This window comes from Stegodyphus dumicola, chromosome 6, assembly GCF_044657685.1.
Source record: "Stegodyphus dumicola isolate Sdum_Otavi_A_Nest chromosome 6, ASM4465768v1".
In the NCBI taxonomy this organism is placed as follows: Eukaryota; Metazoa; Arthropoda; class Arachnida; order Araneae; family Eresidae; genus Stegodyphus; species Stegodyphus dumicola.
In genome coordinates, this window is record NC_140773.1 from 62,300,152 (window position 1) to 62,326,163 (window position 26,012).

General features: G+C 31.7%; 1 protein-coding gene across 13 annotated transcripts in view; it reads left to right on the forward strand.

Moving 5' to 3' along the window:
- The window catches only part of LOC118202962 (transmembrane and coiled-coil domains protein 2-like), a 141,566-nt gene that overhangs the window by 47,909 nt on the left and 67,645 nt on the right, over positions 1-26,012 (forward strand). For 9 of the 13 annotated variants that reach the window (XM_085818383.1, XM_085818380.1, XM_085818382.1 and 6 more), the window contains 2 exons: positions 2,590-2,634; positions 5,577-5,645. The exons of 2 other annotated variants lie outside the window; for them this stretch is intronic. In XM_085818383.1, the coding sequence (XP_085674509.1) occupies positions 2,590-2,634; positions 5,577-5,645 (114 nt within the window). The remainder of the gene's footprint in view (positions 1-2,589; positions 2,635-5,576; positions 5,646-26,012) is intronic. 2 more of the 13 variants (XM_085818386.1, XM_085818389.1) reach the window with 1 other exon arrangement.

Here is a 26,012-nt window from a genome sequence, read left to right on the forward strand (position 1 = left end):
TATTCCTACCTTTTAACCCTTATCAACCGATACTCCCAATGGCTGGAAGCAATATCAGTGAAGAATATTTTGATGGAATCTATTACTCAAGAATTTTTTATCCATTGGATTGTTAGGTTTGGAGTTCCCACGGCCACAAGTATTGATCAAAGCTGACAATTTGAGTCATGCATATTTACTATTCTTATTAAAATTCTTGATGTTTATCAGATTTGGACTTATCCATACCATCCTGCAGCTAATGCATTGCTTGAGTGGTTCCATCATTCACTAAAACAAGCATTAGTGCCGTAATAATGTCCAATGGACAGTGAGCCTTCCAGTTGTACTCCTCTGTCCTTGATCAACATACTAAGAAGATCTGAGAGGAACTTGCTCGGAAATGGTTTTTGGAACAACTATTCGTCTCCCCACAGAATTTTTGCAATCTACTCAAATTTCTATTTCTTTTGATCCAGTTTCATTTTGACAGAAGTTGTGTGAGGCAGTGAGAGAGATGGCACTGATACCTAAATCAGCCCTTGTCAGCAACAGGTATTTCGTGCATCCAGCTTTAGAAGCATGCACTCGCGCATTTGTGAGACACGATGCAGTAAAACCACCATTGACTCAACCTGTATGATGAACTATTTCAAGTCATGAAAAGAATTAATAAAAAATTTACCCTTCTTATTAAAGGAAAAGAATCTGTGATCAGTATCGATAATATCTGTAATATCGGTTCCTGTCCCTGACCAGAATCCTACATTAAAACCAAATGCCACTAACCTCCAGTGTGGACTACTCATTGTGGTAGAAGAGTCATGTTTAACCCTAGGTATCTCTGACCCCTCGTGTCATGTGTGGGAGAACTGTGGTGGAGTATTTGTATTCTGATGAGAATATTTGTATTTAAACATTTACATGTAGTATCCATGTTTGCTGCGCTATATCCATGTGCACCCGTTTTAGTGAAAGTGTAAAGACTCTCGAAGAATACTGGTAAATGAAGTTCAAAATATATAGCATTTAAATACAACTAAATCCTATAGCTATTTATTTACTTACCCAGAAAGACCAGATATCCATCCTTTAATATTTGCTCCAACATCCCTTTGAAAAAAACATTTATAAATTGGTATTGCAATAAAAATACCGAGAGATTTACTTTTCACCGAGAGATTTACTTGCATTTATACTTCATTGTTCCTGCTTGTACGTGGTTGACATTTGTCATAGTGTTATCATCATGTATTTAATTTCATATTTTACCTTTTAATTTTAGAATAAGGTTACTATTATGGTTTACTAAAACTCCAGCTTTTCTTTTGATGGACCTTCTGACAAGTTTGGAGTATCGTGGTATCAAACCAACACCAAACCTTCAAGAAATTCATTCGTAAATCTTACTGTGTGTTATCGAGCATTATTTTCCTTAAGAGGAAAAGTCAGATTCAAATGAACTTCTGAAGTGTTTTATGCAGGATTTAAGATGTCTTTTTGGTATTTTTAGACAATCATGGTAATATCAATGAACTAGACATGAGTGTGTATGCATTTAATATAAAGTTATCCCCTACCATGATATCTTCATTGTATTTCCTATTTGATAGATTCTGGCCTACTGGATGACTCTTTATTTGTTACAAAAATGTTTATCATCCAAAATGTAACTTTTGCTTCATTCAAGAGGCGTGTTTTCTCCATTGGAGGTATAGATGCATTCTAAGGGAAGCAGTGCTACCAAAAGGTGAAGTTGCAGTGTAGAAACTGAGCATAAACTGCCTGTAATATTACAAAATCTATAGCTTACATTTGCTGCATCAACTTACATCTGTGTTCTTATGTAAAGTTAGAGTGGCATGAACTTTTTTTTTTTTCGTGGCAAGTCATTTTCATAAAGCCATCTGTAGAAGGTTTTTCTTAATACAGATGTTTCAATGCTTCTCAAACAATAATTCAATAACTTTAAATAGCTTATGTATTATAGTTAAAGCTTATGTATCATAGCTTAAATGTATTATAGTTAATCTGGAATATTCCAGATATTTTTTACATGAATCTCTAAATCTTCTTCTGCTTCTAAACAACAGATAATTCTGTAAAGATTTCTTAGATTGATATCTTGGAATCTTAAGAAGCAACATGTCATCAATTTGCATCTAAATCTAATATAAGAAATAGAAGTTTGTGTCATAATGTTATTTTCTCGTAACTTATACGATGTCAGTAGTTGATGGTTAACCTCATTTTGACTGTGTAAAAAGGATTGATTAAATTTGTTGGGGTGTTTATAATTAGCCTTAAAAAATGTTTATTTCTGCCCTAGAAAAGTTTATTTCTGAGAAATATTTTTAAGGTATTTTTAAATTTGCATGTATTAGAGATAATTTTGAACACCAGTGCATGTAAATTCGTAAAGTGAGTATAAAAATTTGCATAAAATACCACTGATTATGGACCAAGTCTGTATTTAATCCATAATCAATAATATGTACATTTTTTACAGAGAGTCTATAAAATCATAGCCAAATTTTCATAAATATCAATGTTAATCACATGTTTCTTATTTTTATTGCAATACCAATTTATAAATGTTTTTTTTCAAAGGGATGTTGGAGCAAATATTAAAGGAGGGATATCTGGTCTTTCTGGGTAAGTAAATAAATAGCTATAGGATTTAGTTGTATTTAAATGCTATATATTTTGAACTTCATTTACCAGTATTAATTGTAATTTTTTTGCTAAATATTATAAAGCAGATTTTTGTTTCAGAGCTTCATTGAACTGCTGAATAAAATGCCTGCATTTTGTTTTTCAACTGAAATTAAATTTTATGTTTTTATGATGTCATCTAAATATATTCATATTCATGTTATATTTTCTTTTCATATATGCCATTCCATAAATTTTATAACTATATTGTGAAGTGATAAACGATTTTTTTGCATGATTTATTGGATGCATGCAATAATTTCAGCATTTTCTTATGACCAACTTCAGCATCCTATTATTCCAAAAACATTAAAATTTATGGAATATTCAGAATAGACTTTAATTTGTTTACTTGTATCTTAAAAAGAATTTGAAGACTAAAGCAACTTTATAGCTTGGTTGCTATATATTTGATGAGAGTATAATTTATAATATTAATTTAAAGAATTTGAATGATAAATATAAAAAGCTGTAAATTTGTGATCCAAAGCCCTGAACACATTATTTTTGAAAAAATGTTTTATTCTTATGCTGTATAAAATGCTATTTAATATAAAAGAAAAAAAATCCAAATTATTCCTAAGGACAATCATCAAAATAAATGAGTCCAGGTCTTAAATGATAAAAATTTTATTAACCACAAAATACCCCCTTTTTAAATGCACAGAGAAATAATCAAATCTAACCATTTGACAAAACAAGGCCATATCTTGTTATGCTTTCAAAGACAAATTCTGCATTTTTGGCTATTTATCCTTCTGTTACCATGATGTTATCAAATACCAGCCGTGTAGGAAAGATTCAGTGGAATAATTATATTGATTTATTCAGAAAAGAATAAAAAATTTGAAATTACTAAGAACTTATTAAATTATTAGTAAATGATTCAGATGTGAGTATTAAGTATTAACTAAAATTTGACTTATTCCTATTCTATACACATGATTACTTCAGACCTGTAAACGACAGTTTTTTTTTTTTTTTTTTTCTTTTTGAGTTTAAAATTTTGAGGTTAATTATAAATAAATTAGAAACAAGATTACTTTATCATTGTAATATTTGTATATATAACTAATTTATTACTTCAGGCTTAATATTGCTTTAATAGATTTTCTGTCAGTCATTTAAAGTCAATTTTTTTTTAAATCTAATTTAGGCTCATTTATACGTTGTGTATTAAAAGGTATTCCTATTAATAGATATTTATCTCTGCTGATAGTTAGCTCAGTAGTAAGCAAATAATTTCATCATAGGTTTGATTTAGTTCATACAGGAGCTTATTAACTATGTATGCTTTTTATAATTTTCTCCAAGTTATAAGTAAATGAATGGGTAATAAGTAAATGAATTTTTTTAGGAAGTCGTCCATGAAAGCAACCTACTTATGGCCTGAAATAGATAATTGCTTTTTGAGAATAAATTCCCCTATTATGTTTGCTCTGTTATAGTTCCTTAATTTATCCAAAGATTTTTATAAAATCTTTTATTAATTTTTATAAAGGTAATAATGAACCTCAGTGAAAAAGTTGTTTTAATGAAGTTTATTATAGCTTTAATGAGTTTAATGAAGTTGGGTCATATTGTATTTTACGTTTTGCATGGTCAGGAAATCAAAAGCCAAATTTATTTAAGGATTTTTTTTTATGCTTTTAACAGTTATATAACAGGAAAATGTATCTTTATTTTTATTCAGCCTAAATTTCCCATCATTATTAATTAATATATACAACATATTTATTGTTTACAGAGTTTTATAAAACATAATTTTGTTGTGTTTTTTGGCACTTTCTGTTTGTCTACATCTCCATTGAAAGACCATGTAAAAGTATTCATGAATCAAAGTAATATGTTGCCAAAAAGTATTTATGTGGCAATTTAGGTATGTGCTTTAGCCCATGTTTATTTTGGGCACTGCCAAAGTTGTATGGATGCTGAGTTTGTGCACTCCCCCTCTTTTTTTGAACAAAAACAGATTGTTGTATAGATTGGAAGAACATCACCAGTATATATATATATATATATATATATATATATATTTGAAAAGGTTCTTTTTTTTTTAACTTTATTGATTGATTGCTGTTGCATGGAATTTTTAGTACAGCACTATTTTGAAATGGCTATTGACATTTGCACATTAGCTTGGCGAAAAATGAGTCATCAATAAATTCATGAACACCATCCAAAGTTGACAATTAGCTTGCAAGTTTTTATTGGGGAAGAGGGTTGCAGATAATTAGAAAGTACTTTTTTTTTAGTCATGCAATTTGAGGATATTTTAATAATTTTTCTCAGTTGTTTGGAAAAAGAAAATACTGTTGTGCCATCTATTTTTTTTTTTTTTTTTTATGTAATAAGAACAAAATGTATGTAAAATGTTGAATAAAAATTGCTATTAAAAATAAATTTAGGGCAAGAATACTAGTATATGTGTATGACAACTTACCTTTCTGTACTAAAAATAAGATGAATCATGAAATTTGAAGCTTTCTAATGTGAACTTAGTACCTTGAATATAATTGTTTTTCTGTTTTAGATTAGTGCATTTGCGTACATTCAGGAACTAACTGCTTCATTTCAACTTGCTTGTTATGAATTGTAGAACATGCATTTTATTTTTGTAGAATATAAGCACTGGCATTCTTATTTTGCAATAGCTTTTCTATTATATGCACATGCAATTATTTATCCTAAGAAGTTTTTTATTTTGGGATTTATTATGTTGCATTTTTGGAGAGTCATGCTCATGTAGCATAGCATGTATTGCCATTTTACTCTGAATGAGTTTTTGTAATTTACTTTGTGTAACATTCGTGTGTACATTTATCATGTCATGACCTAGTGAGGCTAATCAGTTGTATGAATCATATTGTGCTGCTGTACAGGGGAGTGGTTGGCAGTTTGAAAGGAGGACGTTTAGGTCGCACTTCTGTTGGTCATAGTACTGCTACTGAGTAAGTTACTACTCTTTGCTATTAAGAATTGCTTCTTCTGATATGTGCATTTTAACTTCCTAAGCACCTTTTTAATTGGTGACATTAAGTAATGAAACTAATTTTGTGCTTCATAAAGAAGAAAAAATATTTTGGAGTGTTTTTTATGTATTATTTTGGTTATTAATGGGAAATTAAACTGGTAATTGGAAAAATATGAGCCAAGTATTTTAATTAGTGAATAAGAGAAAATTATGCTAAAAGAGTCTTCCCCCATAATAATATGAATTTATAAAGTATTTTGCGTGTCTTTGATTTAGAAAATTTTTAAGATCCACTCAGATAAAATAATCATCCCGGTGTCATGAATTTGCATTTTATGACACAATGTATGTGTGCATAATAAATTCTGTTAATTAACTTGACTGCCTGTGTCTATAATAGCAACAAATTTATTATTCTGTACCTTAGCATTTAACTTAAAATATTTTTTTTAAGCCCAAAAGAGGCATTAATCCCGAATGGGATATTAATCTTGAAACAATATTTTGCATTAAATCAGTAGAAACGGTGTATTGCTTTTCAAATATTTGCCACTAAATATTATTGCCTATCAATTATATTTTAAGAAATTAAATAATGAAGAATCAGCATGAATATGTGCATGTTTCTCGCATTGTAGAAAAACAACAATATCTAGAGCCATCAAATTTTTAATAACATATTCTTCCACCTTAATATGGGTATCTGGAAGCCCAAATTTTGAAATTCACATTTTTTTTAAAAATCTGTTTCATATTTTGTAAAATTTTAATGAATTTTTAATTAACAAACTCAATGATTGTACAAAAGCAAGCGGTGACAACATTGTACAGAAAAAAAAAAATTTCATCTCCACCCCACAAGAATGTCTATCAGAAATTCTAAATATGTGCTGTTTTTAAATATTTTGTTATTTAGGTGTTGAATCTTATTTTATGTAGCATAACCTTCAAGATTGTGATATTTAATGTGTAAAGTAAACACACAAAATGTTAATAATAAAAAGTCCAAAAAGAGTTTTTTAAAGTCATCTTAATAAGAAAACTGAACATTGTTATAATGAACTGAGAAGAGACTGAAAAATATCAAAAAATATATGCCAACACTTAGTGCTGCTTTGGGAATTCTAAACATATACTGCTATAAAATTGTTTGCCATTTTGCTGTTGAATTATATATGGCATGAGTGCAAAGAAGAGGAGGCTCAATAATAAATCTGAAAAGATAATAAATAAATGACTGAATAAAAATAATAGTAAGGATTACTACGAGTGAGTGTAACAGCAGGCTGGTAGACTGTGAGCTCAGCAAAAGCATACCTTAACAAATCCTTTTGGGCAATCATATTTCTTTTACATTAAGTTTGATTTTGGTAAGATTAGGTGGATTATAATTCAATGGTGAATATTTTGAATTTGTATATCACAGTGATGGTGGTTGAACATTTCTCCAAACTGGATTTTGAGGCAAATAAAATCTAGGGTAAAATGGTCTTGGGGTGTTATATCTTGGATAATTAAAATATGGACCAGGATTCTGTGTAGGAATATTAAATCTGGGCACTTTACTTTCTTGTTGTGGTAGTGAAGTTGGAAATAATTTTCGTGTTACAGAAATTTAACTTTGAAGCGAGCTTATGTTTTGAAAAGCAAGCTTATGTTTTGAACAGACAGTGGCATACTACATTGCTCTGGCAACCCTTGTTTGAAAGACTCAGTAAGAATTTGATCATTTAAATATAACGTAGAAGCTAATTTTAATTTTTGGTGGAAATATTTATCAATATCTGTAAAATTGTTATATGTAACCAAAACAAAATTATCAGATGTAAAATTTTTTGAACTAGAAAAGTAAGTTAAAAATTTTTCATTTAAGAAATTCCAAGCCTTAATCTTTATTATTCGCAGATATAAAATGACTATGCCTTGCCTTTTAAAAAACCTGGGAATGTAGTTAATCTATCTTTGTTGGAAAAACTTGTTGCAATTTGTCTCTCTCTCTCTCTCTCTCTCTCTTTTTTTTTTTTTTTTTTAAGTAAGGTATTTGTCAACAGGTTGATCCTTATTTGGATCAAATGCATTATAGATAAATTTATCCTTTTCTAGAGAAGCAATTTTGGATTTTCCATAGGATATTTATTATTCATTATGATGGCAAAATAATTTAAGCATATAAAAACAACAGTAACCTGTTTGGCACAATCAATCATTTAATTGATTTCTTAGGACATTAATGTGAGTCATCAAATGCCTCGGTCTTTTAACTGCTCTCTTGGGCAGGATGCTGGAAGGATGCACTGTCTTGCTGGGATGGGCAGTGTACACTGCTAAGGCTAACTTTGGGAAAAAAATTCACATAAATTAAATTTTTTTGGTCCAGTTGCATTTTGGGCACATCATGAGAGGAATACTCTCATGATGTGAGAATGTGGGAGGTTAGTGAGAATTAATTGGAAAACTTTATCATTATATTTTCCAGTTGCGTTGCCATTTGAAGGCGTTAATCCCTTGCCATTTGAAATATAAAAAATGTTTTGCTGAATGATACTCAAAATATTTGCCTCAGTGCTAGCCATACTCTAAGACGAATGAATACAGCATTTAAAACGATAGGACATTTTTCTCCATATTGCTAAAAATCAAAAACAAAAGTGTTCAGAGGCATGACAACTTTCCCATATCTTAATATCAGATGACTCTCTTAACAGCCAGCTGTGTTTATGCATTATTCAACTTAAGATTTCCACTTCGACTCTAAAACAGAATACCTAAAATAAGAAATACTGCAACAAAATGAAGATCAATATTCTCCACTCATAACAGGCATAGAGCTATATTTAATGGAAATAAAACATACTAATTAAACTTCTATCTAAAAATTCATGTATGGAACACCCATCCTAACAGTGTATTTAAATGGTAATTCATATATGACTCGTCTACATATTCATATATGGCTCTGTGCTACACTTTGTGGCCAAGGCATATATGTAGAATTCTTTTTAAAAATCAGAGCATGAGAGCACGGATCTTGGTATTGTACATACCTTTATTTTAATAATAAGAAATAAAAATAAGAAAAAATAAATTAAGTAAAGATGGAGTTAACGGTATGCAGGATTAATATAATGATGCACAGACAGTCCTAGCCCTTTCACACAGAGTTCCTCTGGCGTTGATAGAATATATGAGTACACAATTAGTTTTAAATAGTATGATCATCTAGTCATCACAGCTAAAGGCGAAAAATCAGCATTAGACCGTCTGTCTAATGCAACCCTTGAAGACGAGAGAGCCGTCTGCTCACGTCCACGCCCGCACGCTGTCTCTTGCTGTCTGGGATGATTCTCGCTGAGCGATGCTGATGACGTCATAATCTTGGTATTCTAATTCAGCATCGGGGATTCCCACAGCTTCTTCCAGCCTGAAGAGGCATCGTCCTCGATATCTGTTGAATGGACATCACTATCATGTACCTGCAAAGATAATATAAAAAACAAAAAAAAAAAAAAAGAGAGTATCAGGTCCTTAGGTTTTGAGCTGATACAAACATCAAATCAATTTGACCATGGCTTCATATGGTCATCCGCAGTAGATGTCAAATTCGGTCCTTCATGGCATCCTACTTTTTCGACTTCATATCTGTCATTTGGTCTTACAGCTATGATTTTATATGGTCCATGAAACTTAGGTCGTAGTTTCTAACCAGTCTCATATTGAGTTCTCTGAATGGCTACCAAGTCGCCAATCTTGTACAGTTTCGGTTTCTTACGTTTTTTGTTGAATTGTTTTCGATTCTCTTCTTGAATCTTCAAAATGTTGTTTTTAGCATCTTTTCTGATTTCATCACGTTCTTGCATCAATTGCTTCATTCAATAATGAATATTCTTCATTCAATATCTCACTAATTTTCAAATCTTCTTTATTCTTCATTTTCGTGCCTATGAGAAGCTCAAACGGTGAATATTTCGTACTTCTCGTAGTTGTACTGTTGATTATCCTCTGTACATCTGGAACATTCTTAAACCATTTCGTTGAATCTTCATGTGATAATTTCGACAAAACAGGAATCAAAATTCTATGAATTCGCTCAATTTGTCCATTACCTCTTGGAATACCGGTAGTAATTTTGACATGTTCTATTCCTTCTTCAGTACAATAAGCTGAAAATTCTTTCGATGTAAAGGCACTACCTCGATCTGAAATTATTCTGGCTGGATTTCCAAATACAGTCTGTTGTTGCTTCAATTTTGAAATAACTTCTTGCGTAGTTGGTGATTTCACTGGATAGAACCAAGTAAATTTCGTAAAAGCTTCGACAACAGTTAGAATGTGTTGGTATCTCTTGTTCGTTGATGGAAGAGGTCCAATAAAGTCAATATGATACGTACTCAAAGGAACGTTTTCTTTCGGTACAGGATGAAGAAATCCTTCTGCTTTTTCTTGCTTCTTGTTGTACAGTATACATTCTATACAGTTAGCAATTACTTTTTCAACTTTGCATTTCAGTCTGGGAATATAGAATTCTTGCTCTACAGCATTCACAGTTTTATCTACAGCAAAGTGACCTTTTTTATGTTCCTTCTGTATGATTTTGTTCTGTAAGGATTCTGGCACCACTAGAAGATCTTTACCAATTTCAAATTTGTACAAAATATCATTTCTCACGAAGAATCCATTTTCTTCTCCCTTCTCAAATAAATTCTTGATTAATTTCACATGTTCATCTTCATTTTGTTGTTGTGCTAACTGAATCTTCTCAGTTACATCGGATGCGTATGATGTTAAAATTAGAGCATTTCTACTTAAAGCATCAGCATGTTTCATTTGGCTTTCTGAACGATGTACAATTTCGTAATTGAATTCTTCAATAAACATTGCCCATCTTGCAATCTTAGGAGTTAAATCTTTCTTATCTAAAGTTTTCTGAAAAGCACTACAATCAGTCACAATTTTGAATTTAGTCCCTAACAAATAGTTTCGAAATTTCTTCAGAGCTTCTATTACTGCAAGGGTATCTAATTCGTAACTACAGAGTTTCTCTTGCTGCGGTGAAGTCTTCTTACTTATATACTGGATTGGGTGATAATTACCATCATCAGACAATTGGAGTAATACCGCACCAAAGCCTTGACTACTAGCATCAGTATGAAGTTCTAATGGATATCCTTGCCTAAATATGTGTAGAACAGGTGCTTGAGAGAGAATTTCTTTCAATCTGCAAAAAGCTTCCTGTTGTTCGGAATCGAACTTAAAACCAATACCTTTTTCTAAGCAAGTCACTAAGAGGTTTAGCTATTTTAGCATACTGAGGAATGAATTTACGAAAATATCCCGTTAGTCCTAAAAAGCTTTGTAGTTGTTTACAGTTACGCAGTTGTGGAAAGTTTCGAACAGCAACAGTTTTGAAAGGTGATGGTCGAATAGTTCCGTTTTCAATTACATGTCCCAAAAATTCAATTTTATGTTTTAAGAATTGGCACTTTTTGAAATTTATTTGTAATCCATACTCCGAAGCAGTTTTGAATACTCTTTCTAATTTATCTAAACATTCAACTTCATCATTAGCCAGTATGACTATATCATCCATATAAATAATTAGTACACCTTCATTTAACAAGTCACAAAATACTGAATAAATATACCTTTGAAAAACATTTGGACTAATACATAAACCAAAAGGAGCTTTAAGAAATTCGTAGATACAATTATGCGTTACAAATGCAATATATTTGGTGCAATTTTCATCTATATCTACATGAAAAAAGCCATTTTTCAAATCTAGTGTCGTGAAGACTTTTGACTGTTCTAAACGATCAAGTACTTCCGGAATTAAAGGCAGTGGAAATTTGTCTTTAATAATCTTCTTATTTAATTTCCGATAGTCTATACATAAACGTTTCAAATTATCATGCTTATTACACAAAACAATAGGAGCCGCATAATTAGAGCTGCTAGGTTTTATTATTTTATCTTTCAGCCATTCCTTAATTTGATCGTCAACAATTTTTTGTTCCACGAAAGACATGTATCTTCTATTTTGACAGACAGGAATTTCATCGCATAAATTTATTTGCATCTTGAAGTCAGATTGTCTGTTTTCCCGAGGCTGGTACGAATTAATTAAATTACACAGTCTTTCTCTATGTTCTGCATTCGAAATATGCGATAAATCAATCTCGTTGACAGAAATAGCATTCACCAGATGAGAAAGGTAATTAAACGTCGAGCTACTTCCACTTTCGGGACTTTTGTTTACATTAACGGAGATGCCAGACGATTGCGAAGGATCATAAACATTCTTCAATCACACAGCAATATTCAAATTTCCCATAACTCAACGAACGTTAGAATTTCGAGATGACTCAGCAGTTATCAAGTTTACATTACTTTTATTCTGATGAGAAATAATTATTTGAAGGCCATTCTCGGTAAAAGAGAAGTTAAACTGATTCAATACATCCAAACCTAATACAATTTGATTACATAACGACTTAACAACATAAATTTTCGTACGGAGTAAAAAACTATCAATTGAAATATTAGAAATGAAAAAGCCGATGGGGTACGTTTGCTTTGATTCAATTCCGTTTAATGTGATATCGCTACAATTTAAATTAGGAGAACCAATCTGCTTGTGTAACTCCGCGCTGCATATTGTCACATCCGAACCAGTGTCAACTAAACTATCAACTAAATGATTATTTATTTCTACAGTCTTCATAATTCTATCCTTGTCAAAAATTCGTTTTATTAAAGCTGCTTGTTTCTCGGGGGTCTGCTCTGGACAGTTCGTTGAATAATGCCCATATTTTTTACATTTTATACATTTTATGCCTTTCAATTTGTTTACACAATGCTTCAATAGATGCCCAAATTCCTGGCAATTAAAACATTTGACCTTATTAACGTTAGATTGATTTCGGTTTGATGACACAAGCTTACTTCTATCTTTAACTTGAGTGTGTACTTTCGGTTTCGGATTTTTAAACTTATCATTGTCCGATCTCATTTTATCATAAATTTTAAGCCTTTGTTTAAATTCAGTTATTGTTTTGCAACCATACAGTATAGTTTTCCTCACTACAGAATCGGGAATACCATCAATAACATTTAATTAATGAAGCGTCTTCAATGTTACCTCGCGAACACATTTCTTTCATTTTCAAAAAATACTCATCTAAAGATTCATTAGGCATTAATTTACGCTTTCATAACATTTCATGCAATTCAGCAGAATTAAAAGCTTTACCATATTCAGATTTCAAAAGCTTTTTTAACTTACACCAGTCATTAACTTTAGGTTCACTCTGAATAAATAGTTTCGCTTTACCTTTTAACGATCTTTTAGCAAAAACTAATTTATGCAAATCACTCAATTTTAAAGAATTTATATCATCTTCAAATTCATCAATCCATTTATCAACATTTTCATATGCATTACCAGAAAAAGAATTAACAATACTTTCAATATCAGAAAAACTAAGATGAGGTTTAAAATGATCTTGAATTGGAAGCTGCATACTGTTATTTACTTGAGACTCGGTAAAACCAGGATTGTCTCTTTGATTATCATCAAGCATTACTTCAGAAATTTTATTAATAGTTTCATCTTCAATATCACTAATTTCTTGATGCAAAATATTTTCAAATAATACAGATAAATCACATAGGAATGAGACTATTCGGGTTACTACTTCCGATTTCAAACCTTCTGAATTTATGCACAATACATTGCAAACTTTAATTAACTCATTCAAAGTAAAACTATTCTGCACTGCATCTATTTTCTTATTAAATTCTTCGGAATCTGGTTTAAATGTAAAGCCAGAAAATTCACGTAATCTTTTCCGGTTATTTCGGTCTCCATCAGTATTAAAAATAAGCTTATGCAAACTTTTGATTTCAGAACTTTTACTGTTCTTTAAAGCTGCTTCCAATTCTGGAATTTCTACTAACTTCATATTGGAAAGAAAGTTTTGTACTCACCCGACAGATGATCGTCGTCAATAAGGGTAATCCACACTTTATACGAGTAATCCAATTAATTGAATAACTTGTGAGAAAAGTTCACTCAGTTAGTTCAAAGTACAGTTCTATCACTGACACACGTTCGAGGCTACACGATTGGTCGCCAAAGTTTTTGTAGAATTCTTTTTAAAAATCAGAGCATGAGAGCACGGATCTTGGTATTGTACATACCTTTATTTTAATAATAAGAAATAAAAATAAGAAAAAGTAAATTAAGTAAAGATGGAGTTAACGGTATGCAGGATTAATATAATGATGCACAGACAGTCCTAGCCCTTTCACACAGAGTTCCTCCGGCGTTGATAGAATATATGAGTACACAATTAGTTTTAAATAGTATGATCATCTAGTCATCACAGTTTTAGGCGAAAAATCAGCATTAGACCGTCTGTCTAATGCAACCCTTGAAGACGAGAGAGCCGTCTGCTCACGTCCACGCCCGCACGCTGTCTCTTGCTGTCTGGGATGATTCTCGCTGAGCGATGCTGATGACGTCATAATCTTGGTATTCTAATTCAGCATCGGGCATTGGTGATTCCCACATATATGTGACACCCGTCTCAAAAGGTTCCAAATAAATGATGAAATAACATTAAAGTTTCTTCTGAACCTTATAAATTCAAAATTATTTTAAATGAATACTGAATTATTATGCTTTTAAACTGGAACAAAAGCTCCTTTCACACTTTTTTGTAATAAAATTTTAGAACTAATTTTAGAGGCCAGATGTAATGATTCCATAGCATAACTTTTGTTTCTGATACTGAAAACAAACCTGACTTAATTCACCCAATGCTATTTAGCTTTTAGAATGATGAGCATAGATTTCATAATTTACATCTTAGATAGTGGACGAAGCAGAGAGGCGAGCGATGTGTGTTAACAAGCAAACCAGAAAGATAGGAAAGTGAGTATGAAAAAAGATTAAATTTGAAAAGATGCAGTTCAGTATAAATTATTATGAACAGTTTCTGCTTTTAGAACAGAAAAAGGAGATGCTTAAATTAAAATGAAGAATTATGGGGCTTTTGCTAATTTAAGTTGTAATTCTGATGTACTTTTTTTTTTTTAACCTTACATATTCCTCACCTTCAAAGAGAGAAAGACTTAGCAACAGAAAAGCCTTTTAGGAAAAGGCATTTGAGCATCAGCAAAACAAAAGAAGCATAATTTTGGAAAAAATCATAAAATTTTGATCAAAGTGATTTTTTTTAAATAAAATTTTGTATATAACATTTTTGACAATAAATGCAAGAGATGAAAATGCTAAAACTAGATTAATTATATATTGATTATAGAAAATCTCTATTGTTTTTTCTGGCAGGGTTCACAAAGATGGTTGTTATAGCTCAATATCATTATGTGTAACGTTTTTGTAATTGATTAAAAGTTCTTTCGACATTCTGTCACGTCATTCCTGTGCATTACTCAAATGAGTTTTCATGACATATGGAAAGTAACTCAGCGTCCCTGATGCAATACTGCATAGTACTGATGCTTTCTTTAACAGGATAAATGAATGTACTTTTGTTTTCCACAAACATCAAACTAGCGATTCAGCATGCGGTAGTCCCAGTGTTCCTTCTTAGTAGTCATGTTGGCCTTTTTACATCATTCATTAACTTTTAGTAAGTATTAATTTAGAAGTCAAACAACAAAAATCAGCATTATATTTTCAAATTTTCACAGAACTAGTTTCGATGATTTTACCGAACCATCATCCTCAGCTGCAAAAGCAAAAATGAAGGAGATAAGATAAGAAAGCCTGGACAGGAGATAAGCCACTGGCACCATCTGTTGATGAAACCAGAACTAAAACATAATTTCTTTAAAGGCTGAAAGCAAAGATGGATTAGAATTAGGGTCGTTAACTGGAACAGAAAGATTTTTTTGAATGTGAAATGCCTCTAGAAAATCCAATTCACCAATGGAAGATGTTTTTTGAATAACTATGGCAGCAGAAAAATTGAAAGTGTGATTTTCAGAACGACAATATTGGGCAACAGAAGCCTTCTGTGTTTTCTTTTTTCTAACATATGCCTCATGTTCCTTAACGTGAAATTTTAAGGCTTTCTCTAGCAAACAAGTATATGTGAAGCACTAATTTATTCCTTTTTGAAATGCACTGCACTATATTTATTGTGTTGATAAAAATTCCTTTCCATGATGTTAATTCATTCAAGTCTAAAATAAAATGAAACCTTCAAAGTTCTAGAAGATCTCTGGAAAGGTTGTAAGTCACAAACTTGTTTTATCGAATCCCCCCCTTTTTTTTAATGAAGTAAAGTTCAAACTTGTGTTTGAAAACCAATTTAAAATTTATTATGTAATAATACTCAAGCTAGTAAAATATATTAGATAAATATAGGGTGCCAAGTATGATTTACTTTATGTCATTTTCTTTTACTTTCTTGTGTGTATTGCATTTCTTTCCTTATTGGATTAAAATCCTGTTGTTTGTTTAGACAGTGTATTTGCTTCAGTTTAAAAAAATTTCTCAGATGAAACTGTTCAATGTGGGTTCATATTACCACTCCTAAAAAAGTGACATGTGCTTCTATTAATTTTAGATAAATTCTTGACTAATTAAAATTATGCATGTATTTTAAATTAAGATTTGATAATTTATTAAAATGACAATTTTTTGTTTTGAATATAAATAGATGTACAAAAACCATTAGTAATTCCAGTATAAGAATTTTAGTAATATAAAAAGAAAATTTCAATTTCGATTTTCAGTAAAATACTATGTTTTAAATTAGCATTGAAATTGTTAGTGCTTAATTGGTAGGAAAAATCAGGAAGATAAAACAGATTCATTGTTGAAATGCTTTCTAGATGTTAACAAATTTAATGGTTTTAAAAAGATCTGAATGAATTCCAAATTGCTTTTCAGATTTGCTTTTGATGTATTGGTTGTTGTTGTGGCTTGTCTTTAAATTAATGAGAGTATTTCGGGCATATCTTTTTTCTGAAATAGATTTTGCATAAAGAAGTTTGTTTTTCTTTTGAGACTTTTTTTTTCGAAGTAATTTTCTTTTATTTAATATCTGTAGTTCACCTTTACTCATTAAATATATTGTATATATATATATATATATAAAATAAAAATCAAAACAGAAACAAAAGTGAAATAAAATAAAAACAGAATTTATTAACTCATAATAGTTGAAAATTCTGTGGTCTCTTTCAGGAAGCAGCTGAAAAGTTTTCAATAGAGTAATGTTTCTAAATGTGGATGATAATAAAAATAAGTAAATAAATCAGAAAAATTTTAATTAAGAGGAAGTAATTTAAAAATTTAAAAATAATTTGAAAAATTTTAAAATGTCAGTTAGAAATTAAAATTTTTTAATTTGAAATCAATTGTCAAGCTAGAGTTTAGACAATTATTTGAAATCTTAATTTTAAGAAAAATTTTAGTAGAATAGCGAAAAGTGGCTGGAGTGCACTTGAAAAAATATTGTGAAAACTTACAGGAAAAGAAAGAAACAAAGATAAAATTATGAGGACTACGCAGATGAATTTCTTTCATCCATCATATGGACAACATTGCAATATTTATTTTAAATTGCATTTCCTATTTTCTCTTGAAAATTTGAGATCTGATTTAAATGATTCATAATTTCATAATGATTCAGAATGGGGAAATTCTCATCAAGGTACTATCTTGCTACACTTGGCCTGTGTCTTTCAGCTCAGTTTCTACAAGCCCTACAATGTTAGGAGGTCTTTGAGATATAAACGGTCTACATGCATGAAGGTGTGTGTGAATTGTTTGTGTTGATACTTTTCTTCTGGCTGCCTAATAAGTTGTTTTTGTAGCTCTATAGTGTTTTCACACCCACTTAGAGAGACTAATGGCAGACAATGGTCATCTTGATCAGGATGTCTTCATACACTTCCTGTCTGTTGATACCAACTCTACAATAATACTTTTGCATGCATAATTTCAGACACTATGATTTGTTGAATTTCATTAGTTTTCAACCTTCCTATCTCTGTCCATGGGTTATTTTTTGGCAAATTACAAAATATGATTTGATATGCTAATATGAGATAATTGCTTTTCATACAGCTAGTGATGTAAGAGTGCATTACAAAAGAACCACATGCTTTATATGATTTTTTATTAACCCCCCGAGCGTTACGGATTTTTCAGCAAACGGCATGAAAAATAATCGTGTGTTCTCATCTGGTCTGTTGCAAAAACCGCAAGTATTTTGACTCAAACTACTTAAAAAGCAGGCCCCCCTTACCATGTGGATATATTTAAGCTAATTCTCTCCTCCATTGAATTAGCGAGCGAAATTAATTTTTCTTCCTGTGGTATCTTTGTAACAGGATTGGTTGCTAAATTGTTATTTTATCTCCTATTTGACTTCGTTATAGTTTGCATACTAACACATATGCTATATATTGCTCGTACCTTAATCAAGATATGTGCCGAATAAGAAAGTTAGTAAATATACATCAGTAATAGAAACTACGTAAAATGCTTTAAATTTCCAGTTTCTTTAAAGAATTGCTTCGATGATGGTGAAAAATTTATCTTGCATTCTTTACAGTTATTTTCTTAGAAAATATTTTTTAATATACAAAGGGAATTTGTGAGAATTTTTCCCCTCATGTTCTAATTTTTCGAATAAAAATTATTCTTAACTTATTTTAATATTATGTTTATGTTTAATTTTCAAATATTTTAAGTTTTTTCCAGATTAAAGTATAAGATTTAAATGATTTTTCAGATTGCATCATAAATTTATTAGTAGTTACGAGGGTAAGTTGAAAAATAAGTTTCCCCTGTCGACTGTGGTCAGAGTTGTGTATGAAAGTCAAAAAATAGAATGAGACATTAAAGATATGACATACCTTTATTTTTCCACATAGGTACCAAGTACATTGAGACATTTGTCATATCGCTTGATAAGCTTCAAAAAGCCCTCCAGGAAAAAATCAGGGCTTTGCATATGGAAGAAGCGTTGAACGGCTTGTTCCACTTCAGTATTGCTTCCAAAGCGCTTTCCCCCAAGATTTTTCTTCAAAGCCGGAAACAGATGGAAGTCGCTTGGTGCGAGATCAGGACTGTATGGTGGATGGGGTAGGCGCTCCCAACCAAGAGTTGCAATATGGTTTTGCGTTGCCGTCGCCGAATGTCATCCAACAGCAGAACGCCAGATGTGAGAAGGCCAGGCCGCTTTTTCCGAATCGCCTCTTTCAATTTCGACAGAGTGTCACAGTAGCGCGTAGCATTGATGGTTCCAACCTCCAAAAAGTCCAGCAACAAAACTCCTTGGGTGTCCCAGAAAACTGTGAGAAGCACTTTACCTGCAGAGAGAGTTGTCTTGAACTTCTTTCGGACAGGTGATGACAGATGTTTCCACTCCATAGATGCGGCCTTTGATTCTGGCATGAAATGGTGGATCCACGTTTCATCCCCCGTCACAATCCGAAACAGAAAGTCATTGCAAATCTAACGCATGAAATGTTCCAGGCTGACCCCCATGCGTTGTTCCTTGTGTGTCGAGGTCAATTGTCGGGGCACCCATCGTGCTGACACTTTTCTGTATCGAAGAATGTCGTGGATGATGTTTTGAGCTCGCTTATGTGAGATTCCAAGTTCTTCCGCTACTTCATCGATGGTGATACGCCGGTTCGCTCTAATCATGTCATCCACCTTCCTGACATTTGCATCTGTAGTGGCCGTGCGCGTCCGTCCAGCTCTCGGTATGTCCTCCACTTGCTGACGTCTATCACTGAATGTGCGACACCATCTCCGCACCATTTGCTTCGACATCACGCCTGGCCCATAGACTTCTCGTGCCCATTCATAGTGGATAACCGCACTCACTTCCTCCTTTGACCACGAATTCAAAACGCACCTTCTCTCCATACCTACCTGGGCTCAAATAAGAGGCTGGTCTCCGCTTTGCGCAGGCACTGCAACAGCGCCATCTGCTTGATTTGCAGCGACCTCTACCCAATGGTGTATCGGTGACTTGCGCGTTTTCCTGCTGTGTCGCCTTTTGCCCATAGCTGTTCAACGCTTCTTCCATATGCAAAGCATGAATTTTTCTTGGAGGACTTTTTGAAGCCTATCAAACGATATGACAAATGTCTCAACGTACTCGTATGAGAATAATAAAATAAAGGTATGTCATATCTTTAATGTCTCATTCTATTTTTTGACTTTCATACACAACTGTGACCACAGTCGACAAGGGAAACTTATTTTTCAACTTACCCTCGTAGTTATTTATGACATCGTTTTGACTTGTGAGAAATAAGTAAAGTATTGTAATCGTGAAAAATTTCGATTTTGATATTTCAAAGGAAATTTCCATATTGATTAGTTCCATCATGACGCGTACACATACATATGTCACCTAACTTCATCATAAAATGCTGAAATTTTATATTTGGAACTTATGACTAGTTTTAGCGCGACGTGTGTCTGTACGTATGTATTCATGTATATCGCATAACTCAAAAATGGTTAACCGTAAAATGTTGAAAGTTTTTGTATGCGATTGCTATAACATCTAGTTGTGCACCTCCCTTTTTATTGCAATCAGCGGTTCCAAATGGGCATTTTGAAATGGAAGATCCTATTTCATTTTCAAATGAAATAGGTTTAAATGAAGTTTAGCAAAACATGTGTTTAATTTATTTGTTATACAAGGAAGTCATGTGATGTCCGCATCAGATTTTTTAAGATGTTTCAAAATAAATAAATATATGGTTTGAATATCAAACGATCTCAAATATATGAGCTTTATTTGTTTCTAAATATTTTACAGGAAAGATAAGAAGTAATCTAAATAGCATACATTGAAGAGAAACTCATTAAATACACTTTTTTAAATCAAAATTTAAAGAATAAGTGATTAAATTTTCTTTAAATACCTTTTGTAAAATATTATATATGAAAACCAGATATTGCTTTCAGAAAGAGAATTTGTAGAAAGACATAATTAGGTTTTTTTTATGCTAAGGACGTGAAAAATGAGCAATGCCCTCGCCAGCATTTGAACCTGGACCTCTCGAATATGCGCTGAGGATGCTACCATTACACCATGAAAGATGCAGTGAGAAGTTAGAAAATACCTTATGTAATCCGCCTTTAAAGGCCGACTGGAGATTAGGAGACCCAACTGCAAAATCCTGGGTCTGAAGAATCATCATCCATCCCTTTTTTTTTAGTTCGGACGCCACTGTAGAACATCAGGTTATTTGTGGAGGAGACACATAAAAAATGAGCAAAGCCCTAGTCGGGACTCGAACCTTGGACCTCTCGAATATACATCGAATGCACTACATTACACCACGAAGGCATGTAGAAGGGAGGAAGAAAATACCTTATAACTTTAAGGAGGAAAGTATTGTTTTAAAATGAATATCGCACAATAATTTCCGTCTTAAATTGTCTTCCTGAAAAATACTTTTTGTAATATTCATTCTATAGTTCATCTAAAGCAATATTTCTATACATAAATTTGATATTCTTAAAGTTATGTTATCTAAATGTATTTATAAGCAGTCAGCTGAAACACGATATAACAACTGCACAAGATCTACGTAAATTTACGTCCATTTCTATCGTCTATTTCCATCTATTCTATTATCCGTTTCTGTCTATTTTATGATCAGCCAAAATAGAGTTATAATTATCCTCTTGAATATTTGAACGGGTAACATATGGGAATATGGCATATGCGAACAAGTAAAATTATCACATTACTGTTAGAGATGTTGAATGTGAAACTTCCTTTAAAAAGGCGGCAAAACATGTGACAGTTTTAGGTTTAGTTTAGTTTATTTGATTATGGCAAAGTAAGAAAGTGTTATCTTAGTGATGAAAGTATGTCTTCGTGGAGAACTTCCCAAGGGAAATTGGCTGGTATTGAACCACAGAAGTAAACTCACCGAAGCGTCCATGCAGTCAACTGTTTGCCAGAACTTGAGTCCGGGTCGAACTACCAGTGTTCAACGATATTACCGCTCGACCATTGGCTAGCCCATATCTATTTAGGAAAATGTGACTTTGCGTGCTATGTTACATTTTTAAATCTGTGTGACGTGCAAATTATTTAGCCGATGCAATGTAATAGCAAATTCTTTAATGACTCGATTCTTGTAGTTTTCTATGAAACTGGGTTTTCTGATGGCCGACTGGATAAGACCACAAAATCTGCTCCTTCAATATGGATTCGAATCATGGCGTACAGCCATGAATCAGAATTTTCCACGAAAGCATTCCACTTCTTAGTCAGATAATTCAAGAATGCTTCATCGTTTTCAATTAAAACAAACAAGCTTTTTAGGAAGTACAATGTAAAGTATATATTAATAATTTATTTTTTCCAAAATATTCTTATTAAAAATCTATTTAACAGTGATTATATTGTTTATATATCCTAGTAAATTATGAATATTTTTTTAGTTTCTTGTTATCTCTGTTTCTGTGTATTATAAAAATTCAAGCATTCAGAATTTAACACAAAAATAAAATCTTTCCATAGTAACAAATGTAATGTTTGCAGTCGAAATTATGTAAGAAAAATACAATAGGGCTATCTGCCTTAAAGGAGGAATGCCTTTGTTGGAGGACTTTTTAAGAATTCAGGATTAGTATTCCATTATTTCAATACCAAGATGCCTCCTGAAATCTTTGTTATAAATATTAAAATTTTAAAGCCTTAAATTATAGTAAATACAGTTTCTGAAACTTATTATATTCATACAACTGCTTTGCAGTCGAAGAACACTTTCTATTTTGAAATTTCTTGCTATAGGACTAATGTAAAAGTTAAATTTCATAACTTAGCGTATGTAGATAAAATGATTTATATAGCATCTAGACATAATACGACATTTTTTTGGATTGAAAAGGCGACGGTCAGTTTATAATCAACAAGTTAAAAAATAATCGAACATAATATCCATTTGGAAATATATTCCACATAATTTTCAAAGTTAAGATGTCCAACAAATCACATAATGCTGTCGTGCTGGTACATTTATAAAGACTTACCCATTTTTGCCTTGTGTCCTCTGATGGTGCAAGTAGTAGCAGATCCAACTATTAAACTGAAAGATCTATGATTCGAATTTCAGTCTTTAAAAGAGAAGAATATATGGAATTAACAGCACATCCAGTTGAATAAGTTTGAAGATTCATGATTGTGTTCAAGGCCTCATCAATGGGTGAACAGTTAAGACTTCTGGATACTGGCAGTTCGGCCTGGTTTGAGTTCGATCTCAGGCGAACGGGCTAACTGCATGGTTGGTTTTCGTGGTTTTCCTCATGTGTAATATGCTAGATTTCTTCAGAATATCCTCCATGAAGGCATCCCTCCTCTTAGGTAGATAGATTTCATAGCTTTCCCGTATTTAAAAAACCGAAGCAGCCATGATTGTGAGCCTGCCGAGTGCGTTGTTAAGTTTACCTGTTTCATGGATTTAAGCACCTAATGGATTTTATATATTATTATTTTCAATGAATTCCTCTCAGGAAGTTATCCAAAAATGTATTAACAGCGCAGATTTTTTGAAGATATTTTTCTTTCTGAGAAAAGTACTCAGTAAAAAGACGGATTTCGAATTTGAAATTTTTATCATATTCGGTTAGTAAATTAATTGAATATAATGTTAATTATGTTACTACTTAGTTATCTATGCTTTCATTGGAAATTCTTTAAGGACATATTATAGAGGTAAAAATTATTTTTGTTCTTTTTTCAAGTTCCTCTATGCATTTTAATGTTAACAAATAAAGCAATATTTGCATTATTGCTGCCTTACAACTCTTATATTATACAATAAAATAAGCACTGTAACACAGCAACAACAGTTAAATGCCTTCTTACGTAACAACCCCAATTAAAACTACTAACTAAAAACAGCAAATGAATTTCCCAAAATGTAGATTTTTCTAGTATGTTGTAAAGTAAGCTTTAAAATATTTTGGAAGAGCTAGTCAGAAATTATGTGAAAGGAAGTGACTCCAGTTTTCATTTTTACAAACTTTTGTATAATGTATCAATTTATTTTAAGCCATTTTAACCAGTAATTACAATTTAATATTGTTTCAAATTAAAAATAATGAATGGAAACATTCACAACGCTCGAACACAGCATATTTAAAACAGTACAAGACTTTGCTAGGAACCTTTGTTAGGAGGAAGCAATTGATTGAAAGCATGTGTTCAAATTATCACATCTGCCATTTATGTTGTGAGAAAAGGTACTTCTTTTCTATGCGTATGTTTAAAAAATTGTTTTTCCATTCCGTAAGTAAAGCAGTCCCCCACGGACGTAATATGAACTGCTGCAGTTCTTCAAAACTGCAAACTCATGTACCTATGATGACTTTACTGAATGATCAAAGCCATCCGTTATTGTGAACCATTTTAAGCTTTTCTTTAGAAATACAGAAGGTTACATATACGGGTTTCTTACACATCTACAGTTATTCTTTTTTAATCACTGTCATTTAACATAAATGTAAAATCAATCAATATTTAGTAATTTTCTTAATTTTAGAGGAAATTTATATGCATTTTAGATAATAAATAATACAGATCATTCTTCTTTATTATCTTTATTATGTGTCATTTGCCAACGACATTTTCACCATTCACCAACAATATATATCCAAAAACAATAAAATAAACTAAACAAACATAAAAAAGAACTTTCGTGCTTTTTTTTCTAATTAGTACTTCGTTTTTATTATTTAATTACTGCCATTTTTTTTTAATTCAAATTTGTAACTCCTAGAAAAGTTGAGGGTTACATTTCAGAAACTCAGATGTTATGCTGTATAGTATTTTAATAATTTATGTAACAAAATATGGAAATTTTAACTCAATTCTTGGTTGCTGCTTGTAGTTTCATTGCATTGAGCAAAGTTATATATATCATGTAGAGCGTGAGCACACAAGAAAAATCAAACTTATTAAAATTTTTTCTAATAAAAATCACATTCATATCAATGTACATTAAAAGCATTTTATGAGTTAAAATGCATTAGAACAAAACTTCAGCAAACCAGTATAAGCGACGAGTATTGTTCCAAAAAGAATAATTAATTTGCTATTATTATATCTACTATTAAATTAGTTTGTGTTTTATAAACCCCTATCAAGAATAGGCTTATTATAACTTATTAAAATAGACTATTGATTTTATAATTTTTATCTGGCTTATTGTTTAAGTAATGTTATTCTTTATATGCAATTGCATGTAATTCAGGTTAACTGAGTGCAGTACTATCTCGGTTCGTGCAAATCAATTGAAAGATTTTAATTTGCCAGTTTTCTGCATATACATAATCATAAGTAAATTTATTTAAAAAATGCAAATATTTTGAATGCTATTTTTTAATCGAATTCACAAGCATTTTGCATATTTCTGAGCATTTAGTTGGAAATCTAAAGGATATTTTATGAAAATGTTATCTGTTTAAAGATAGTATTGGAAAATTTTTACATGCTGCTTATTTATTTAGTGAAGAGTGTTCGCATCAGTTTGTCGTATGTCTAAACACTTTCTTGGCGATAAAGCATAGAGGTCTAAAACGAAGAAGAGCAACCCTCTTAAACTCCTACTGAGAGTTGTCCAGGGTACCAGAAACAAGGGGGGTGCTGAGACATCTGCACGGCCGCTTTAAGGTGGTCATAGCACTTTTGAGGTCTTCATCACTGACCGCCTAGAACCGTCAGTAACGCTTTCGAACACTTTTCCATTGACCGCCTAGAACCGTCAGTAACGCTTTCGAACACTTTTCCACTGACCGCCTAGAAGCGTCGGTAATGTTTTCGAGGTAGGCCTTCTTGACCGCCTAAACCCGGTCATAACGCTCAGAGGGTTAATATCAAAATTGACATCATTGCAGAAATCATATTGTTATAAACTGTTGCAAATTTTCATTTTGAACTGCTTTCTGTAGCTGTCTCTTTTCATTATCAGTAGGATCTTTTTACAATTCAGTAGTATTTTTTCAACTGCATTGAATAAAATAACTTAATGAGGATGTTTCTTCAATTTTGTTGAAAGTAGATTTGCATCATACAGTCAAACTCAGCTATAACAAACCTGGCTTATAATTAACAAACTTTCTTGGCTCAATTTTTCTAATTTTCTGTAGACTTAATCTTATTTTATATGGCTATAGCGAACTTCTAAATATATAAAAATTGAGTATAATGAACTTTGTGGATATCTTGGACTGACAATTTTTTGTATTTTTCGAAATATTTTCAGATATTTAACTGAAAAATTACCAACTCATGAATTCATCCTGCTTAGAATA